The 15,314-nt window shown below is 53.2% G+C and overlaps 1 protein-coding gene across 1 annotated transcript in view; it reads left to right on the top strand.

The window, feature by feature from the left end:
- The first annotated feature begins 4,064 nt into the window (after nt 1-4,064).
- Col18a1 (collagen type XVIII alpha 1 chain) overlaps nt 4,065-15,314 on the top strand; it is a 100,612-nt gene continuing 89,362 nt past the window's right edge. The window contains exons 1-2 of the mRNA XM_055607188.1: nt 4,065-4,139; nt 4,227-4,315. Of these exons, the coding sequence (XP_055463163.1) occupies nt 4,129-4,139; nt 4,227-4,315 (100 nt within the window). The 5' untranslated portion in view covers nt 4,065-4,128. The remainder of the gene's footprint in view (nt 4,140-4,226; nt 4,316-15,314) is intronic.

The raw sequence follows: 15,314 nt of genomic DNA, 5'->3' as shown, positions 1-15,314 counted from the left end.
TTGAGCAGAGGTGGCTACCATAGACCTTTGAAACTGTGGACTGTAGAAAAGCGAAGTTTGAAGGCAAGTAACTACCCCACTCCAAGACAACCACCTTACACAGAGAGCCATGCCCTCCTGCAATGAGCTTTCCAGCCCCATACTGCATGTGTGCTTGTTGGATGGGCTTTATCCATGGTAGCATCTTTTTTTTTTTTTTAGATTTATTTATTATGTATATAATGTTCTGCCTGCATGTATACCTGCATGCCAGAAGAGGGCACTAGATCTCATTATAGATGTTGTGAGCCACCATGTGGTTGTTGGGAATTGAACTCAGGACCTCTGGAAGAGCAGCGCTCTTAACCTCTGAGCCATCTCTCCAGCCCCACGTGGTAGCATCTTTAATTAAGATCTCTTCATGGGGACACATTTCTTTGCTCTGTGGGTGTCCCACCATCTTCTCACGGATACAAAATTCTGCCATGACATATCCTCTCAGGCACAGCCTGCCTTGAAGGCTCAGCTGCTCAGCCCAGGGATGCTTGTCAAAGACTGCCACAGAGCTGAGCCCTGGCCACCAGTGAGATGAGCTGGAGGGCTGTCACCCACAGGTGCAGAGGTACGAGGCTTTCACCCAACAGGAAGACTGCCGTTCTAAGGAACTATCTACTAGGACCAAGCCTGCAACAGAGCTTGGGTGTATACACAAAGGGGCAAGATGGCCCCGCGGTATGATATTGGAGCATCAGGAAGGAGCAAAGGTGTAGCTAGGCAACGAAGTAAGAAACAGTCAAAGGCCAGCTCACAGGGTCACCAGTGCTAGTGAGAGATGGATTGTGATAGAGCCAAGTGACAGAGTCCAAAGCACAGGAATGTTCTGCAGGACTCAGGAGGGGGCCTACAGCCTGAAAGTGAATAGCAGAGCGGTCGCACTGTGAGCACGCCCGCCCGCGTGGGGCCTGGCCGACACCAGACTTCTATACACGCCGTGCTTTTCATAGCCCCCTGGCCCATTCTGTAGTCTCCCCCTACCCGGTAAAAAGTTACCATTGCAATTTGGATCTCCGTGTGTTGGAGGTTGGGTCCCCCAGTCTCTGGTGCCATTGGGAGGTGGAGGAAAACCGAGGGGCTGCTGGTGGGAAATGAAGTCACGGGGCATGCCCTTGGAGGGGCTGTTGGCACCCTACCCTTTATAGTCTCCATCTGTGGGCAGCCTCCTGTGCCACAGCTTTCCTGTCATGATGTTCTGCCTGGCCCAAGGTCCCAATGTGACTGAGCAAACCGTAGTCTAAACCCTAAGAAATGACAAGCCTAAAGGAAGCTTTCTTCCTTATAAGTTAATTCTCTTTGTGTGTGTGTGTGTGTGTGTGTGTGTGTGTGTATGCTGTCACAGCAATAGGAAGCTGACTCACATGTACGTAGCCCACATTCAAGTCCATGGTGCCTTTTGGTCACAGGAGGAGAAACAGTCTGTGGTGAATCCCATGGTGCTAGGACAGCCAGGTACCATTCTGAGGACTGGTTTCTGTCTGTCTTTGTCTCCCTCTGTGTGTGTGTGTGTGTGTCCCTGTCTGTCTCTGTCTCTCTCTCCCTCCATGCCTCTGTGTGTGTGTGTGGGGGGGGGTGTTTTCTCCTCTGTACCCCTCAGTGGCAGAGGATCAACTAAACGTTGGAGATTGAGCCCCACTTCCCTGAGCAAATCCCATATTTATGTGGAAGAAGAGGAAGAGCATAAAGTATAGCATTAACGGAGATTTTCCTAAGTGCAGTCTGTATTTTTAGGGCCATCTCTCTCCATCTATAGTGAGTACTGAATACTTGTACATATGAAGGGAACAAAGCCCTCATAGGAAAAAGCTGTGAATAGAATGAGAATAATGGAGGCACTTGATGACCTGAGGGTAGGACAGACACTATGGAAAAGACAGTGTAGAATGCATGTTTTTCACAGTCTGTTTCATCCAAGCACCGCCTTCACAGCAGAGAGCTCACCTTGGTGCTTTCTGTTGTCTGGGGCACTGTTTATCACTCAGGCCCGTTAAAGAAGGATCTCCACTGTGTTTGGGAAAGACAACCAGTCTTGGTGTCTCCAGCTGCTCCCCTTTCTCCATCACCAAATTCCCCCCAAAAGGACTCATCTCTGCTCTGAGGTGTCAAAGGAGAAGGCGCAGGCAGCAAAGTCTCTGGAGCCCATGGATGGCTGGGACTAGCGTGGCCCCCGCCCTGATCCAGGATTACTCTCAGGAACTACAGACAGCCCTGGGAGCTACATCCTGCCACCTGCAGGGGCCTGCATTTTTGGACACATAGTTGAGCTCCAATCATCTAATTGAAGATTGAAGAATTAGTTCTGCTGCTGTGGAAGGCAGACAGAAAAGACAGGAGCCCTTCCCCCCTCCCCCCTCCCCTGGGGCATGGCTTCCAGGTGCAGAGACATGATAACAAAGAGGGACATGATTTCTGAGATCCAGCACATGCTCCTACATGTGTGTATGCACGAATGCATGTCGACTGGCACACATGTACATACTATGTGTAACTGTGGAAGCACACACATGGACTTGGGGGATTGAAGAACACCCAAAGACCTGCCAGGCACAGCCAATGCATGGGACCCATCCTCCTGTCTCCTCTGAAATAGTTTTGAAAAAGAGTGTGGGGGCAATCAATCATTTCTATTCTTAAAAAAAAAATGTGGCTCACAATCCTTTAGATTGCCTTCTTCCTCCCTATGCCCTTTTCACCTGCACAGGGACTCCAGGTTTGAAGGCAGATGAAGTGTGGGGATGTGGGCCAGGTGGATGGGCGAGACTGGGCAGGCCCCTGGGTCTGGGGCAGGATCCGGCCTTTGAAGCCTGGAGAGGATGGAGATGATGTGAGCAGATGAGAATCCCAAGCAGGCCTCGGGCTGCAGCTGCAGAGCAGTGGGCAGGGGGAGGGCAGAGCCAGGCTAGGTCAGGAGGCATTTCCGGGAAGGACAGGAAGGGTGACCGGAGAGGGGTCTGGGAGGCCTAGGAGGGCCTCAGGGGTAGAGCTAGGGGCCAGTGTAGAGGGACTTGGTCTCTGGTCTGCAAGAAAAGTATGAGTCACTTCGGATGGTACAGACTCAGGGTTGGGGTATGTGGAGGTTTGGGGAGCTGGGCTGATCCTGTGGATGTTTCTCTGTGGTCCAGGAGATGAGGCAGGACAAGAAGGACAGTGGAGATGGGCAAGGATGAGTTCCAGGGACTTTGGGAGAATGTTGCTAGGCCTGTGGGAACTGGCTTCAGGAATCTGGATTTGCTGCGTGATGGGTGTAGGCATCTTATTTTGCTGAAGGCCAGACCAGGAAGGCCAGGCTGCCTAGTTCCTGGAGGAAAGAGCCCAGAGCTCAGTCAGATAGGAGATCAGGAGTAATGAGCTGGTAGGATGTCTGTCTTCTCATCTCTGGGCACACCAAGCGTAGGGGTGGGGGCGGGGGCAGGGGCCATCCCTGGGCATGGCAGGCTTCATAACACATGCGTACTTGCAGGGCAGTAGTTGGAGGAGGTGCTCATGGGAGAGCTGCTGCTCTGGCCTGGGAAACAGTGGAGATGCTGAGGCCGGAGGGACCTTCAGGACACACCTAATGGCCCAAGAGGGCAGAGGGGATAAGAAGTGACCAGTGTCCGTCTCCAGGGTCCACTGGTGATAAATGTTTTTCTTCAAGTCTCTGGCTTTCCCGCTGTCCTCCTCACGGACTGAACACGTGTCCTGAAGTGCACATGAATCAGTGAGTGTGGGATGGTCCCGCACCTCACCCTGGGTTTGATCTCACATGTTGCCTCTGGCAGCTCCGTGAGGCAGCTTGGTATGAGGGAAGAACGCGCGCGTTTGGAGACATCGAGGGGAGGAAGAAATCGTCAGTCAGGGGGTTCTAGAAGCTGCGATAGATGCCAGCCCTCGTCTACCCTGTTTGTCCCTAGGTCTGGAATCTACCAGATAGCTCCCGGGCTCTCCCAGGCTCAGATCAGCTCCCAGCGCCCCGCCCATCTTGCTGTCCCCGCCCCGTCCCGCCCCTGCCCGCCCCTACCCTAGCGGCGGCAGCGGTCTGGAGCGCTGTGGGCAAGCGGCTCACGGAGGCGCTGGGCGCGCAGCATCAGGGCTCAGAGGGCCTGGCCTGCGGAGATGGCGCCCAGGTTCGGGCCGCGGATAGGCGCAGGGCTAACGGGTAGGAGTGGGTGGGGGATGCCCGGGGCCCGCTAACCTGTGACTGTCGTCCGCAGGTGGCACAGTCTCCGGCGGCAGCACCACCTGGACGCGCTCAGCAGTTTGGTCTGGCTGCTGGTGGTACGTGTGGCCTGGGCAGAGTCAGGTAAGCCCGGGTGGAAGCATTAAGTTGGTGCCCCAGTGTCCGCCGGATTCCTGCGCCTACCGTGCAGATCTCTGGCTTGTCCCGGAGACAGCCACCTCCTACCCTGTGCGGTCTGCAGGGAGGCAGCGGCTGCCGGGGGGCCCTGCCCACGCGCAGGTGGCCGGAGCACTCACGGCTTGGGAGGTGATGGCGCTTTCAGCGCAGCGCCGTGCTGCTTAGGCTAGCCATTCATTCTCTAGACTCCGGGCGTCTGGGGTTTCTGGGTGTGAGCTGTCTGTATCTGGAGTCCCTCGCGGAGGGACCAGACTTAAGCAGCTCTGCGGAGAAGTTTGTGCGTTCCGCCGGCTGCGCGCTCCCCGTGGCCGGAAAGGAGTGGAGGCATCCGCCTGGTGGCCCACCTCGCCAACGTTGCCCTCCCTGGCCCCATTCTCGTCAATGCTTGAGCAAGTGGCCGCCGCCGTCGGTCCCTCCAGGGCCTTGGGCGGGCGGGGTTTGTCACGGCTGAGGAAGACTGAGGAAGATCGTTAAGTGCCTGGCGTCATCTTTGAGTTTCCAACCTGTTGAGGCAAAACTGCGCGCGTTTGCCCGGGGCCGGACTCCGGTGGCTCGTCTTTGTGCGCCGCTGTAAGCGCGAGGCCCCTGTCCCCACGCCTGCCGTGGTGTCGGGTTGCGCGCGGTCCCCTTTGATGCTGCTGAGCGCCAAGCGCAGCCAGGCCGGCAACAATGCTCGTAAGCCCACCGGTTCGTCGCCTTCACTGCTGCCGGGTAAGGACCGCGGCATGTGCGCGCCCGAGAACTTCCTTTGCCACCAGCTGTGGGATCCCAGCGGCTAACCAGCAACCGGCTGCCCCCCTGCTCAGCCTGTCCACAAAGCCCCTGAGTAGGGGGCTGGTGCAATGCCAGACTGCCAGGGTAGAAACCCCCGCGCTTTATCACAAAGGCGCCTGCTGGTGACCTCCCCAGAGAACCGAATTGGTACTCGGCCCAGGCCCACTGTCTGGTTAGCGGTGTCACCTGCGGTGCTCACAGGCCTCTTGCCTCTGCCTTATCCATCACATAGGGAGGAGGGGGATCACTCCGGGAAGAAAAAGTGACTTGGTCCATTGCTTCAGCGCCTTAGTCACTTTGGGCTAAATCTCAGTACAGGCCCTTTTAAATAACTGCAGATCTGAAAAAACACCTGTTGGTCGGGTAGGAGATAATTGTTCATTTATTTGTGTTAACTACCGGGGGTGGGGGTTGCTGGTAACGCCTTGTAACTGCCAGAGAGGGGTCTTGGCCAGGCCTCTCTTACTGACCAGCCACATGGCACTTGGAGCTATTAATCAAATGAGGGTCTGGCAGGGGCTGCAGGCAGGGAATTGTAAGCCTGAGGCCTCTTCTGTAACCACTGATGACAAAGGAAAGATGCAGGAGAGACTGTCACCCCCTGCCCCAGCCCCCAGCTGGACTGATTTCAAGGACAGAAAACAAAGGAGATGGGTCTTAATTTTAGCCTCTGGGTGCAACTAAACCTGAGTGTCAGTGAGCTCTGGTGTGATCTGAGGATAAGCTTGGGGGAAGCGGTGTGTCTCTCTGCTTGCTGTGGCTGCTCTTGGGGGGGTTTTCAGCCGCATACCCTCAGGGACAGGAAGGTCCTTCTGGAGAATGTGATTCTTCTGTGTCCTGGAGGCTGAGCCAAAAGCTGCTCAGCAGGGGGTAGGGGGTGGGGTGGGGGATGGGCTGGTGTTGCTTACAGCAGCCCCTCCCCCAACTCGGCCAGGGCTCCTCATCCCTGTGAGGCTGAGTCCCCTGGACCAGGATAACTTGTGTGAGGTCTTAGTTACCGGGGAAGAGCCCGTGTGCCTGAAATCCCCACCTGGCAGGTTGTGGTTTGTGTGGGTCACATAGAAACCATCCTCAGCTGCCTGGAGGCGCAGCTGCATCTCCAAAGGCCTCTGTGGTGAGCGAAGCCCCTTCACTGATTTTGGACCGGTTCTGTGGTGCCGAGGTTCATTCGGATGCTCTGAACTGGCGGACTGTACCTTTTACCTTTAGCATGCCTTAGGGGAGCTGTCACCCCTGTGACTCCCAGGATGTGTAAGGTCTCCATCGGTCTGCAGTTTCTCCTCTCACTCCACTCACATGTGCCACGTGGTCTGTGAGGAAAGAGGACAGGCCCAGGAGGCACCCACAGGCTGTTCATGGCCACCCTGGAGCTGTCCTCACACCCTCCCATCCGCAGCATTTCCCAGGCTCGACTTCCCCACAGGTACCCTGTGCTCTGTGTCTGACTCCTTGTATCCCCTGGTATCTTCCCACTGTCTAGGGGTGCATTAGTGCACGGCAATGCCCCTGAGCTGCCCTCCTTCAGTTGGTCTGCAGGAACGGGATGTATGGGCACTGGCAACGTTAGACTTTAAGTTAGTGGGAAAGAGCTCCCGTTCCCCTCTCACCCGCTGGGGAGTCTTCAGAATTCAGATGCAAAGACCTCGAAGATAGTTTTGAGTTTCAGCAAAACTTGTTTTTCAGGGTTCGCCTGTTTTCCTTCAAAGGAAGGAGGACTGAGAGAGGGGAAGCCCTCTTCGAGGAAACCTAGAAGGAGTGAGCTGACCTCCCCAGGGTGCGGGTAGATGGTGTGGCTAATCAGGCCAGAGTGCTCCCTTATCACTGTTCTATTTTAAAAACGTACTGTACGGGCGTGAATATTCGTGCGTATGTGTGCTCAGGGCACAAGTACTCATAAATGCAATGTTCAGACATCAGTGTACATGCAGACATGTACATGCAGGCATGCATACATGTTCACGCAATGCAAACCACACACACACACACACATTCTTTGTCCATGTAAAGTTCTGAGAGTTCTGTCTCCATCTGGGGTGTTGGAAAGGTTGGATTCACTGGGAGGGTCAAGGGGCCCTGTGTGGAGTGGCCAGCCTCCTGATTTCATGACATGAGGACCACTACTCCGTGGACACCTCTTGGACCGCAGACTCAGGACTCACAGAACCTCATCAGAGGCTCTCTGTTAGGGGTTACCTGTCATAGAAGAAAGGACACAGCAGTGGTCCCCATCTCAGGGCCGAGCGTGGTAACCTGTTAGAGCATGATGCGGCCTGGCTGACACCAGGTAGACATACCGCAAAGGGCCTGCAGAAATTCCCAAGACTGGATACTGGAGTGTGTGTGTGTGTGTGTGTGTGTGTGTGTGTGTGTGTGTGTACAAGCACGGGACACTAGGAGAATAAAAACATATTTAGTATGTTTATGAGGTTTAAAAATTTAGCACATTTTGAATTGCAAGTGGCATGGTGAGCTCATAGGATGACATGGGAGCACGTGTGTCCCACGGGCTGAACGGCTCTGTTCATCAGCCAGCTCATCTGCTTATCTAGAGCTAGCTCCCGCCTGGAGGTTTTGGTGATTCAGCTTTTGCCATCTTGGAAGGCTCCCCAACACTGTAGTGACATCATGTAGGCCTGTGTTCTCCCGAGGCAGCAGAGAATGGGGCAAGCTTAGTCCTGTGTACCTAGATGGTACGGTGGCTGTCACCTCTCCTTGAAGCATGGATTCCCCTGTCCCAAACAGCGGAGAAGAAAGAGCTCCTTGCTTGGCGTTGTGGGCCACTGAGAACCCTCAGTAAAACACTTTACACTTAGTCTTTCCCTGATTCCCTGTGTCCCTTCTTCTCACTGTAGGGGTGTTTCCGTGACGTACAAGGTTTCTGTTCAGCGTACACTGTGTCCCTCCCGGGATAGGCAGCCCCTTCAGGCGGGACCCCAGCTGTTTCTGTCTGCAGCACTAGCCGTGCTGGCTGGGGATGTGGGAGTCAGGTTGCCGGCTGAGATGTGTATGCCAGGTTGGTGGGTCTGTGCTCAGGTGGGGTGGCTGTCAGGGAACTGTTGATCACAGATGCTCTGAGTCAGGTCAACTTTGGGCTGCAGGCGCATGTCTGGTCCTTCTTCGCCTGTGGAAGCATATCTTCTCCCTGGCTCCTTTACACGGGCAAGCCTAAGCATAGTTATCCTGGCTGCTGCAGTCAGAGCCACGGTGTGGCGAGGCCGCTCACAAGCCCGTACACCTTCCTGAAATTCCATGCCAGAAGATGGGGTCACTACCAGGCTGATCCCCTGTGGGCATTTTATATGCATGGGGGAGCTGTTGTAATGGAGGCAGGGCAGGGGTACCCAGCATTAGGCCCTGGCAGGTCCTCAGCTGTCTCCAGTTTCCAGAAGATGTTCTGGAGGTGCCTCCAAGAAGTGCTGGGTTCAGCTAGTTACTGGCACTGGCTTATAGGTGAGGGCTGACGATAGGGTGTCCCACAAAAGAGATGCTTGGTAGACAGAAGCCTAAGAAATGCTGTAGGTAAGCATGGGATAGGGCTACCTGTGGATAGGGCCCAGTGATGGATTATGGGTAGAGCCTAGGTTTAAATGATGATGATGATGATGATAGTAGTAGTTGTGGTTGTTTATTTGTTTTTTGAGACAGGGTCATGGAACTCCTTTTGTAGACCAAGCTAGTTTTGAACTCACAGAGATCTACCTGCCTCTACCTCCCAAGTGCTGGAATTAAAGGTGTGTGCTGTCACATCCAGGTAAGGTTAAATTCTGCAGGTGGCATCACTTTGTTCACCTAGCTATCTTTCTATATGTCCATCCATCCATCCATCCATCCATCCATCCATCCATCTGTCCATTCACTCGTCCTTTCCAGTCATCTGTCCATCCCTCCATCCACCCATCCCTCCATCCATCCACCATCCACTCATTCATTTTTGTTTAGAATCACTCATCACTCACTGTTTTTTTTTTTTTTTTGAGTAGCTTCATAATTAGCAGCAACCAGGCCTCCTGTTTCAAAGCTGAGCTTAGATGTCTTTGAAACAGTATCAAATTTCTGTGGCAGGGTTCTCCATCTTCAAAAAGCCTGCCAGCACAAGCCATTCACTGTGAGCAGCGATGTGAACTGTTGTAAGGGCTCAACTTCAGAGAGGCCAGAGGGAGAGCTTCTTTAGTATAGTAGTGGTCGTTAACCTTCCTTTTCTGGGAGCGTGGAGGGATGAGTAGTTAACCTTCCACCCAGCCTTTTCTGGCAGTGGGTTTAGCTGCTAGGGAGGTCACGCTTCATGAACCCCTGAAGACCTGAATCCAAATGCTCCGTGCCTCTAACAAAAATAGACCTTTCCCTGTGTCACGGCAGAGGCTGTCTTCTGTCACCCCCAGCACTTAGATGGCTATGCTGTTTGCCTCCCTTGGGGGTGAGGGTGGGAATGGTTTTTGCCCTCCTACCCAGAGCCTGGGTGGACGTGGGGTGGAGGGCACAGTCTCCCAGGGCTTTTGGTAGACAAAATTTCCGCCCATTCAATTGGCTCCACGTAGGTCCCTTGTGGTGGGTAAGCCAGGTGTCTTTATGGGAGCAGCACCGGTGACTTCCAGGACAGCTAAAGAGGCCGGCCAGGAGAGTGGTACCCAGCATTAGTGGGTACCCTTCATAGGCTCCCCTTCGGTTCTGGCTGGTTCACACTTAGAGGTGTGGGCAGAGAGGCCACACTGGTTATCTGGTACCTTGAGGTGAACGTCACTCCTCCACTGTTCCACTCAGTCACTGATTTTTCTCTTTTCTTGTGTGTGTTTTTCTTCTGAACACCTCGGGCGCCTGCTCAGAGAGACGGAGGGAAGATAGACAGTATGTGTTTCCAGACGCCAGTAGTCTGGGGGCTGAGGGAAGGGTGAGTGGCGATGGGGAGCAGGGCCTTCTCTTATCTCTGGAGGCAGAGTGCCCAGGGCCTGGGTTCCATCCAGCTCCATGTTCTCACGGTCCTTATCTTGGGTGCTTCCAGTCAGAGTTGGGGCTGGGTGCGGGGGCCGTGGCTAGACCTTTGGGAGAGGTAGGGCCCCTCCAGATGGGTAGGGCTAACTCTCATCATCAGATCATCCCAGAGCTGAGTACTGTCACTTCAAAAATCTTGCTGGTCTGATCAAATCTTTTGGAGTTACAATGCAGAGGGTAACTATATTAACCACTGTTTATATGTATGTATGTGTGTATATATTCCTTTCTTGGCTATTTCTTTTCTTATAGCTTTGTGTCTGTTTGGGGCAGTAGTTCTGCATGCCATATTGGTGAGTTGGCCTGGTTTGCAGTCACCCTATTAATGCATAACATTTTTCTTCTAAGCCATCCCCTCGTGGTGGAAGTCTGGACTGGCAAACACAGTCCAACGGATGGACTCAGCTCAGGGAGGTCCTCCTGGACGGGTTTGCTCATTTTTGCTCATCTGCAGGACGACGTGAGGCGAGGTGCCTGCTCTGGGAAGCGTTGAGGCCGGATAACTAACACGGGGGAGGACTGTGTGGGGCTGGGCACTTGTGTAAGAGAGATATATGGTGTGTGTCCACTGCTGCCCACTGGAGTCCAGTTCTTGTAGCAAGCAGTTGTGGAGTCACCAGATCCTGGGGATTATATCTGGCAGGCATTGTATCTGCCTGGCCAACAGCTTTGCCCGTAGAGGTGGAGGCAGGTGTGGTGGCCGAGAGCCCGGGATTTAGGTTCGAAGCTGGCTCTGTTCCCAGTTCCCACATTAGGTGGCTTCCTGACCCTTTGAATGGCGCTGATGACGGTTCGCTTGCCGTGAGGCAATGTGGAATCTGTGGCCTAGCCTAAAGAGAGCATAGTTGTGTCTCAGTTTTTCCCTGAGTCCCGACAGTCCTGGACTGGCTTCAGAGGGCTCATAATGCCCTGTAGGAGCTCTGTCCCAGCTGCCAGGCAGTGTCCTGGAGAGACTGTCATCAACAGTAGGAGGAGGTGTGTTTCTGGAGCTCTTACCCAGCTGTCAGTTGGACTTGCTACTGTGACACATATGCTAGGAGAAGCAGCCACTGTGCCTCTCAGAGTTCTTCCTAGACTGCCTGAGGTGCCCAGCATGGCGACATTAATTTTCCATGTGCTTTCAAAGAGATTCCAGAGCCACCTGCCTGCTTCTGCTTACCAGGTATCCTTCCTTACACGGCTGGCATAATTTAAAGGAAACTGCCAAGAATTCACAGGTTCATTGGGAGATGCCTGAAGGCTGCCATCTCTTCCTAGGAAAGGTTTTCTATCCAGCCAGACTCAGGCCCTATCTGGGCAATGAAGAAAACCCTCAGCTTCCTTTTCATTGTTGCCTTAGCTCTTCATCTAGAAAACTGAGAGCCACCTCCAATTAATCTCTGTCTATGCAAACCTGGGTTCCTGTCTGTGGGTGTGGGTAGGGCCTCAGCTTCTGTTGTCTACAGTGTTTCTTTCCCTTCTCACGGTAAGGCAGTCCTTTCCTTTCTGATCACCTTCTTGCTCTGTAGAAACCTCCGTGCTTAGGCCTGACGTGCTTATGCTTAAGTCTGTGAAGGCAGGTGACTAGGACATTCCCAATGGGCAAAGGATTCTAGATAAGACAAGGAGGCCCAGGACAGGGTCCTGTGAACAGTGAGTCATCCATGCTGGGAGAATTCAGAGTTGAGAGCTCACAGCTTAACTTCCTGTGTGTTTTCAAGAGCTACTACTGTTCTCAGAGCCCTTGGAATAAGAGGAAGAGGAAGAGGAGGGGATATGTTGAGCTTAATTTTAGTGGCTTCTGAACCCAGGTGTCTGTCTTTGCTTCTTATTCTCTGCTTCTGACACCTCTACCTCCCATCCTACTCCCTTTTTTTCTTTTTACTTTTTCCACTTTACAGTAAACCTGCATCTTGCTGGTGGCCTCACAGGGCACCTGCTCTTGGCAGGCAACATTAGTGATGCCCTCTGGCTCATTCTGGGTCCTTGGATAACAAGATCCTATCTCCTGGAGAGGCCCCTCCCTCAGGACAAGTGGGACCTGTTTCCTTGAGGAAACGAATCTTTACCCCCAAGGAAAGTAAGCCAGTGGAATTTCATGGGATGTTTGCAACCAGAGAGAAGACCACCCATGCTACCATTCCCCTTCCTGTCATTGTTGCATGTGGGAGAGGGGAGATGCTGGTTTTAGACAGACAGGAAAGGCTTGAACCCTGGTGCCAGTCTAGGTCTGGCCCCCTGTGGACAGCTCCTCTCTTAGCAGATAGCCTGAGGGACTTAGGGACAGCTAGCTGGCCAGCAAGTCTGTGTCATACTGGAAAACACAACAGTGAGGACAGACCGCAGACTGTAAGGATGCCCTCATTTGGCATGCATATTAGGATGAATAATGAGGGTCCCCCAAAGATGGCCTCATCCTCACCTGCAGACTGTGAAGGTCTAAAAGCACATTACACCTGGGGTTAGAGTGAGGATTTTGAGGTAGGGAGATGATCAGAACCCTGGGTAGCTGATATGGTCGAAGGGTGATTATCAGGGGGTCATGGGCAAGAAAGTCAGTCAGATGTGAGGATAGAGGTGTGATTAGGAGGGTGGGCATCTGAGGATAGGTATTTGAGAATAGAGCACAATTTGGAGGTTGCCAGGCTGTTTGGAGGCAGCCATTAGGTGACACACATACCCCTAGATACCTCCTGGTAAAGTTGGGGTGGTCTGCCCTAGAGCCTGAGGGACCCACCTTTGCCAATGCCTTGGCTTTCTGCTTGTGACCTCGAGAACTGTAAGAGAATAAACTTGGGTTTTGTGTAGCTGACTGTGGGTGTTTGTTCCTGTAATCCCTGGAAACAGATGTGGAAGCTCATTGGCTCACTGAAGGGGAGGAAGGAGCAGCTTAGAGGAATAAGGTGCCCGCTGTGGTGTGAGACCCTCTGAAGTGTTTTGAGATTTGATCCTTTCCCAAGCAGGATGCCACGGAGTGTCTCTAAGGCCCACTGGCCTGAATGTTGTCCGTTCCTTTCAGCTTAGCTAGCACCACTCGAGGTTGAAGGTGCTCTACCAAGCAAGCTAAAAGATAAGCCTGCACCCTGAGGACACTGCCAGACCTTCAGTGAACTTCTCGTTGGTGGGTCCCCGAACGCAGCCTGCGCAGCAGCCTCTGGAACCTCTGTACCCCAGGGTCTGAGCTTAGAGCCAATTGGCCAAAGGGGGACAACTGTTGGTGAGCAGCAACCACCATTCAGGGAGTGACTGCCAGGCTGCTGGGAGCTGCTAGGAGGAATATCCATGAAGGCTGTCTCTGTTGTCCCTGAGATATAATGGGAGTTCTGCTAGACAGGACTCGCAGCCTAGGGGCTTTGTGGAGTGGGTTCAGTCTATCCCAAATCAGACAGACTGCTGCCCGAGACAGTAAGATACATAGTATAAAAGCTGTTCCACCTATGAGGCCAGCACCCTCAACCCCAGGAGAACCATCAAGCAAGCCCCAAGGGATGTGATGACAGTAAGACTGAGGACATTTTCCTAAAGTAGAGCAGGTGGCTGTGTGCCCAGCAGGCTATCAGTATTCCATCAGGATTGTCCGTGGGCCAGCGGCTGCCAGTCTCTGGTTGTTCTGAGCGCTGCCCAGGCCTCAGTTATCTGGGATGATTCCTGTGTCCTCCGTTATTCTGAATGGACCTGACAAGTCCTTAGTCAGCCCACTGTGGAGACGTGACGGCAGATGTGGTTCTAAGAACTGGACCTTATTCCTTATGAAAATAACCAAACTGCAGCCACCCCCTAGCAAGTGGATTTTTAGACATTTTAATTTACATCTTTCATTTGCCCTGGACCAAACCGTCCATGTTGGGCTCTCTGCTTGTCCCTGGGGATTGGGACCTTTCCTTAGAGCACACATGACTATAGCCTCTGGGTCAGCCTTTGGCCAGGTGCTCAGCCTGGCTTCTGGGCCTGTCCAAGTTCAGAGAAGAAGAGGAGCTTGCTTTTACCCTGGGGAGGGAAGCTGTGTGGCCTACACCCAGGGTTTATCAGGGTACAGTGCTTGCTTCCCTCTGCATCTCTGGACTTCGTCTATCACGGACGCTGACAGGCCTCCCCGTTGTCGCTAGGAGTCTGCAGTGATAAGCTGGCTATGTCAGCCTTGATTTGTAAGTCAGCCAGCCCTGGCCACTCTCCTGAAGGCCACTAGCTGGTCAGAGGGCTGGGACACATGCAAACTGACTGAGCCCCTGTGCAATAGGAATGTAGGGATAAGGCGCAAGGCTTGAGGCTGCAGCCTAAGGAGAGTGGAGCCTGGTGGCATTTCTTCTCTCTCTTCGAATTCGGGAATGGAGGGTGAGGATGCGGAGCAGTGTGTTAGTATTAGATAAAGGCAGCAATTCTGAGCTGCAGCGTCTCACCTAACCAGCCTCCAACGACACCATCTCCTCCTCCTCCTCTGCCTTCAGATATACCCCATCCTTTCCCTACCAGCTTCCCAGCATCCCCCATTCATTCCTTTCCCCATCCTCCCCTCATCCTCATCCTTTCTCTTCCAGCCCCCAGTACCTTCATCCCTCTTCTCCAGGGCCCCTAGCAGCTTCATCCCGTCTTTCCAAGCCTTCCAGTATCGTCCCTTGCGGTCAGCCCATATCTCAGCAGGTGTTCAGCTCAAGCTAAATTAGTTTCTGCATTTCAATTAGTTAGCGACAGTTAATAGCTGACCTATAACGCCACAGCCAGTCCCTCTCCACATTGTGGTCAATTTGTCCCCAGCTCCTTCGGAAGACTCCCATTTCCTCCTTTTGCATTTCATTGTCCTGACGAGCCAGCATTCCTTCTGAGATAAGACAAAAGATACAGTGCTTTATCTCTTGTGTTCTCAGACAGTCTATTTGACCTTTGCCCTCTGGTTTTAGTAAAGGGTTTTAAAAGGCGCCCCCCCCCCCCCCTTTGGCTGTCCCGCTGGCTGATCACTATTCAGGCACTTTTCACATGTACACTTTGGGGGATTGTTTTGCACAGGCTGCTGCTGTCATGGAGTGGTTCTGAGGCCCATTGCTCCCCCACCTCAGTGTTACTCAGCCTGAGGCGGAGAATTAGCTACCTCCCTACCTTGGACACAGCTTATATCTGACCCCCCTTGGGCTGTGTCCTGCTTCACTCATCTGACCAAAATGTCACCATTGTTGCTCTGAGCCACTTTATTCTTTCCTCTTGGTAAGCTGTT

This window comes from Psammomys obesus, unplaced genomic scaffold, assembly GCF_907164565.1.
Source record: "Psammomys obesus unplaced genomic scaffold, mPsaObe1.curated_primary_1811, whole genome shotgun sequence".
Taxonomy (NCBI): Eukaryota; Metazoa; Chordata; class Mammalia; order Rodentia; family Muridae; genus Psammomys; species Psammomys obesus.
The sequence above is the reverse complement of the archived record's forward strand: the minus strand, read 5'-3'. Positions and strand labels throughout refer to the sequence as shown.